Source organism: Scylla paramamosain, chromosome 40, assembly GCF_035594125.1.
Source record: "Scylla paramamosain isolate STU-SP2022 chromosome 40, ASM3559412v1, whole genome shotgun sequence".
In the NCBI taxonomy this organism is placed as follows: domain Eukaryota; kingdom Metazoa; phylum Arthropoda; class Malacostraca; order Decapoda; family Portunidae; genus Scylla; species Scylla paramamosain.
In genome coordinates this window covers 12,151,604-12,158,186 of record NC_087190.1, presented here as the reverse complement: position 1 = coordinate 12,158,186, position 6,583 = coordinate 12,151,604, and the positions used below count along the sequence as shown (strand labels likewise).

The 6,583-nt window shown below is 40.7% G+C and overlaps 1 protein-coding gene across 1 annotated transcript in view; it reads right to left on the bottom strand.

The window, feature by feature from the left end:
• LOC135092443 (serine/arginine repetitive matrix protein 2-like) overlaps positions 1 to 6,583 on the bottom strand; it is a 38,272-nt gene continuing 31,689 nt past the window's right edge. Inside the window, 4 exon segments of the mRNA XM_063990936.1 lie at positions 1 to 897; positions 3,920 to 4,150; positions 4,287 to 4,475; positions 4,892 to 5,395. Of these exon segments, the coding sequence (XP_063847006.1) occupies positions 753 to 897; positions 3,920 to 4,150; positions 4,287 to 4,475; positions 4,892 to 5,395 (1,069 nt within the window). The 3' untranslated portion in view covers positions 1 to 752.

The window sequence follows — 6,583 nt, the reverse complement described above, 5'->3', positions numbered from 1 at the left end:
ACACACACACACACACACACACACACACACACACACACACACACACACACACACACACACACACACACACACACTCTTTTACAGTTTTCATTGAGTAGACACCCTCTCTCTCTCTCTCTCTCTCTCTGAACTAGATCAAATATTGCACTTGTTTATCATTAAGAAGAAAAGAGTAATTGTTATTTAATAAATAAAGTAATGGCACCACTATTTTTCTTTCCTTTTCTCCTTTCCATTTATTTATATATTTTTTTCCTTTTCTTCATTTCCTTTCTCCTCAATTTGTCAGTGATTTTTTTTTTTTCCAAACTGACCACATTGTAATTTTTCTTCTTTCCATTTTTTTTTTTCCCCAAGGCAGGATTTCTTTCTGGTGTCTCTCGCAAATAAATATAAAAGAAAGAACGAGGAGGTAGAGAGAAAAAAAAAATAAATAAAACAAGAAATGAGAAGAAGCGAAAGAACTGCAGTATGAAAGGACGGAACACAAGAGCAAGAATAAAAACGACAATAAAGAAACAAAACAACGAAGACAAAAAAAAAAAAAAAAAGAAAAAAAAAAGAAAATTAGCAGAAAGAAAATGAAAACGAAGAAAACGAGAAAAAAATATATAATCACCAAAATTTACCCCTCAATAAATAAAATAAAATAAATAAATAAATAAATAAAACTGAAAAAAAAAAAAAAAAAAAAAAAAAAAAAACTCTTGACCTTTCTGATGGATGAACGACCTGACTTGACCCGGGCCGCATTACCTGCTGTAGGAGGGTGACCTGGTGCGGCTCCAGGACCTGCTTCGTGACCTGGTGTGGCTTCGGGACCACCAGGAGGACTCGGAGGAGGAGGGGGAGGGGGGAGGGGTCGGCCGATGGTAGGGGACCGGTCTTTTCCTGGCACTAAATTGGGCGGGGGGAGGGGAGGGGAGAGGGGGGAGGGGGGGAGTAATTGGATTTAGTAATGTTAGTTAGGTTAGGTTAGGTTAGTGGTGATGGTGGTGGTGGTGGTGGTGTTAGTAGTAGTAGTAGTAGTACAAGAGAAAATTACGAGATGAAAAAAAGAACAAGAGCAAGAATAAAAAATAGTAGTAGTAGTAGTAGTAGTAGTAGTAGTAGTAGTAGTTTAGAGTGTTAAGATAGTGAGGTTAGCCTGGGCGCTGCAGTGTCAGTAGTCAGGTGAGTGTAGCGGACAAGAAGAGGTACAGTCCGTCAAGTGTGTAGAGTACATACATACATACATACAAACATACAAATGGAGATATCAGTTTTCGTAACACAAACATTAACATCAGTACTTCTCATTGGAAAGTGTTATACCTAATTATTATTATTTTTTTTCTTTTCAATATTAGTGATCAAAGTATTTAGTATCTTTAGCCAGTCTCCATTCACACAAACATTATATTAGTCTATATGGCTAATAGAAGCCATATAGAAGTCTATGGCATTCTTAGTTAATTTAGCAGAAAAGTTGATATTTTTACATTTTATCTCCATACTCACTTGAATATTATAACAAAAATAAAGATATAAACTATAATATCAATAGTAGTGGTGGTATTAGTACAAATAATAACAATAATAATAATAATAATAATAATAATAATAATAATAATAATAATAACCAGAGTAACAAGTAAAAATATTGATTAATGGCCACAAAATAACACAAAATAACATAATGAACAGGTTATGCTATTAAATGACCTCACTTCTATCATTCTCTAGAGCACAGGAGCGGGTGACTTAAATAACAATTAATAACAACAATAACAACAACTACTGCAATGATACAACCACTACGCATTCATTACTAGTGCACAACAACAACAACAACAACAACAACAACAACAACAACAACAACAAGAGCAGTGCTTCAATGATAAAAGCAAAAAAGAGAAAAAGAAAGAAAAATAGTAAAATAATAATGTGTCCTTTGTAGTTTATTCTAGATTAAGTTATTTATTTATTTACTTATTTATTTTTTTTGTGTAATAGTAACTGTTAAAGTTTCAAATAACTTATAGCGAACAAGTGAAAACACACACAAAATAATAATAAATAAACATAGAAATAAAAATAAATAAATAAATATACACGTGATCTGATTGCAAAGATTTGACGGAAAAATTTTACTTCAAATAAAAAAAATCAATAAAATAGATAAATAAATAAAATAAATAAATAAATAAATACATAAATAAAAAAATAATAAAAACAAAAAAAAACAAGCAAGTCCCCCCCCAAGCCCTCCTATGGCCAGTCACGGGGGGGAGGGGGGGGACTTAGGCCGGGTGTTAGAGAGGGGGACAGGGAAGGGTGGCGGGGATAGACTCACCATGTGCGTTTTTGAGTCACGTACACACACACACACACACACACACACACACATGCTAAAGATTACAGAGGAGGAGAAGGAGGAGGAAAAAGAGGAGGAGGACTCATCTCTTCTGTACAAGGTGTCTGATGCTGCAAAATAAGAAAAAATAAAGAGATATACATACATACGTACATAATAAATCAAGCAGAGTGTGTGTGTGTGTGTGTGTGTGTGTGTGTGTGTGTGTGTGTGTGTGTGTGTGTGTGTGTGGTGTGTGTGTGTGTGTGTGTGTGTGAAGCTCATAATGTCCTGTCTTTTAATTTGTCATATTTATAGTGTGTGTGTGTGTGTGTGTGTGTGTGTGTGTGTGTGTGTGTGTGTGTGTGCATGCAGCAGGCATTTCAATAATAACAAACAATAATAATGCAAGCTAAATGATTAACAGTGCAGTAGTAATAATAATAGTAATAATAATAGTAATAATAATAATAATAATAATAATAGTAATAATAATAATAATAATAATAGTCGTACAAGCTTGAGTACATTTAGCAGTGCATTAACAAACAAGTAATACACTATTACTGAGATGCAAGGTGCTGCAATACAACACAATGATAACAAGACTGGAATAATAATGGCAATATAATAATAACAACAATAATAACAATAACAATAACAAAAGAACAGAGAGAGATGGAATAAATAAAAGCAAGATGCAGGAATCACAAAGCAGATGAAATTTAGCAATAATAATAATAATAATAATAATAATAATAATAATAATAATAATAATAATAATAATAATAATAATAATAACCAAACCTAACCTAACTAACCCAGCCTTAACCTAAGACTGGATTCAGAGGAGCCACTTTTTATGGTCAGTGGCCACAACAAAAATTTGGTGCCACGAATGTCAAGCATGAGCAGCGTGCACAGGAGCCACTGTGTGGCAGCCATGCAAGGTGAGCGCCACGTGGATGTGGTGGAAGCAGCAGCAGCTGTCTGTGGTCTCTGTGTGAAGAAGCACAGGAAGCACACAGAGTGGTGGCTGCACCCCACAGTTAGTAACAGACCGCTGCGTGGAGCATCCACACGTTATTTTCTTTAATATTCTCGTCAGTGTGTTCCTTCAAATTCAAATCACGAAGAGGTGGTCTTTTCTCCACCTCTGTGATCAATATTTCACCGTCACACAACTCTTCATGTATTCTTTCCACTCAGGGAAAGGAGTGCTTGCTGCTGTGGCAGACAGGACATCACAGCACCACAGCAGCGGCAGGCAGGGTGGCGGCCATCAGTTGAGGCTGGTGTGTGTGGTGCCACTAAAAATAACAGCTTCCATTGCTGGCCACTGTGTCTGGCCACAGAGTGGTGGGACAAATGGCTCCACCTGCCACAATACACCACTTTCTTGTGGCTGCCACAAAAAGTGGGCCATGTGAATGCACCCACTGAGGTGTGTGTGTGTTCTATATTGGAACATTTTTTTGTGCTGGCCACTCACCACAAAAAGTGGTTCATGTCAGTGCAGCCTAACCTGACCTAATCCAACACGACCTAACCCAACCCAACCTAACTTGACCCGACCTGACCTACCTTGTTATCCTCCTCTTGTCCAGGAAAGAAGGTGACCCTCTCCTCCTGGGTATGGACAATGACCTTGACCTAGTTCGTGATCTTGACCTTGAGGCTGACCTGCTGTACCGACCTCCATATGACCTTGAGCGCGACCTGGAGCGGCCTCGTGACCTGCTGCGGGAGTGTGACCTTGAGTAAGACTTGGAGCGCGACCTGGAGGGTGACCTTGAGGCTGACCTGGACCCTGACCTGTGTTGCGTTGGGGGAGAGAAAGGGGAGGGATTTATTAGTGTTTGTGGGGAGGAGGGGGGGTGAAAGGAGGGTTAGGTTTTGGGAGTGTGATGTGATTCAATTCTCTCTCTCTCGCTCTCTGACCTGACCTTACCTCAGTGACCTGGAGTGGGAGCGTGACCTGGTCTGGGATCTGGAGCGTGACCTGGAGCGGGAGCGGGAGGGGGAGCGGGAGGAGGAGGCGGAGCGGGAGGAGGAGGAAGAGTGGGAGGAGCGCCTGGGGGTGCCTGTGCTGCGGGAGTCTGGGCTGTGGGCTGGTGAGAGAGTGGCACTGGAGAGAGGCCTGGTGGGAGAGAGGGAGAGGGGGTGTTAGTGTGGGTGGGAGAGAGGGAGAGGCGTTAGTGTGAATGACTGACTGACTGACTGATTGACTGACTGACTGACTGATTGACTGACTGACTGACTGACTGACTGACTGATTGACTGATTGACTGACTGACTGACTGACTGACTGACTGACTGACTAGTTAAATGGCAAAACATAAATAAAACAAATACAAAATAGAAGAAAAGAAGAGAAAGGAGAGAGTCAAGATTAAGAACAAAAAAATAAAAACAAGAATAACAATGAGAAAAAGAAAAGGAAAACATAAACACACCAAAAAATAAAACAAAAGTATACCCTTGTGTGTGTGTGTGTGTGTGTGTGTGTGTGTGTGTGTGTGTGTGTGTGTGTGTGTGTACATACAAGCACCTCACCTTCTATATCGTGATGGACTGCTGACCCTCATCATTGCATTCCGCGCTGAGTGCTGACCATTCTGGGGTGGCCGTGGGAGTTCCAGTGGGCGTGTGGGGTCAGGGGGGCGGGGCGGGGCTGCCACAGGGGTCTGGATGGCCTGGGGGCTTGTCTTACCCTGGGGCGGTGGCTTGGCGGGCGGCTTAGGCAAAGGGATGGAGCCACAAGGGATGGTTGCGGCTTTGTGGGTCTTGTCCTGGGTTACCACAGAGGGTGACTGGGTTTCTGACTGGGGGGTGCCCTTGAGGCCTTTCTGCTGGGGGAGGTGCGGGGGATGGGGGCTCAAGTCACTGCTGTTGCCTCTCCCCTCCCCAGATAGGTCCTTCTCCTTTCCCCAGCCATCCTGCTCCTTCTCTGCATCCTGTCCTGCTCTCCTCTCCTTTGCTCTTGGGGCTTCCTGCAGTGGTGGGTCGGGGCTGGGGGATGTGTGGCGCTTGCTGCGGGGCCGTGGGGCTTCTGGGGAGCTGTGGGGAGGTGAAGAGTCAGTCAGGCAGTCACACACACACTCACACACCCACACACATAAATACAGATGCATCTCAAACACAGCACACCAAACTTAGGAAATTAAAGAAAAAAACAAGAACTGGAGGAGAAAGATTTATTTGCTCTCAGTCTAAAGAAAAAACAAGAAAAAGTGAAGGAGAAAGAATAATTTAGCTACCAAAACTGAAGAAAAAGAAAACAAAGAAAAAAAGAGAAGTTTACTTGCTCTCAAACTAAAAAAACAAACAAAAAAAAAACCGACACTGAAGCAGGAAGAGCAGATATATTCAACTTGCACACACACAAGAAAAAATAAATAAATAAAAAAAAAAAATAAATAAATAAAATAAATAAACAAGTAAACACATATGCTTTCAAACCCCAGCGAACTCAGGAAACTAAAGAAAAAAAACAAAAACTGAAGCAGAAAGAACAGGTTTATTGAGTGCAGGTCAGAGTACAGTGGGTTGTGGCGGCGGTGGTTCCTACGTGTGGTGGGACAGGCATGCCCAAGTCCTCTACTTCCTAGTCACTACTGCAGGAGAGAGAAAGAGAGAGGGAGAGGGAGAGGGAGAGAATAAGGAGCAGGCATATGTATAAACTAAGTACAAAATAATAAAATAGTAATAATAGTAATCTATCTATACATAAAGGATAGCCAAGATTGACAATAATAATAGTAGCAGTAATAAGCAAACAAACTGTCATACATTAGCTAAGATTGTTGTACTTTTGTCACGGTTCATCAGATTATATAAAATAATGTTTGAACTAAGAATAATGATAATAATACTTTACCTATAAGGAAAAGTAGCCAGGACAATAATAATAGCAACAGCAGTGATAAATAAACAAACCATCGTACTCTGTCAAAAAGATTACTGTACTTCTCTCACAGCTACAAGCTAAACTCATCCTCCTTCAATACTCATGCACTTAATTCATCAAGACACACAAGAAATTGATCTTCAAACATCCTTGAAGACCAATAAGCTAACCTGACCCCTAATGACACATTCACACATACTGAGATATACAAATAAGGAGGTATCTAAATCTATTAACACACACACACACACACATCTAATCTACCACAACCCAAAACCACAACAGAATCAAGACACTGCTGGCAGCAACAGCAGCAGTGGCAGTGGTGGTGGCGGCGG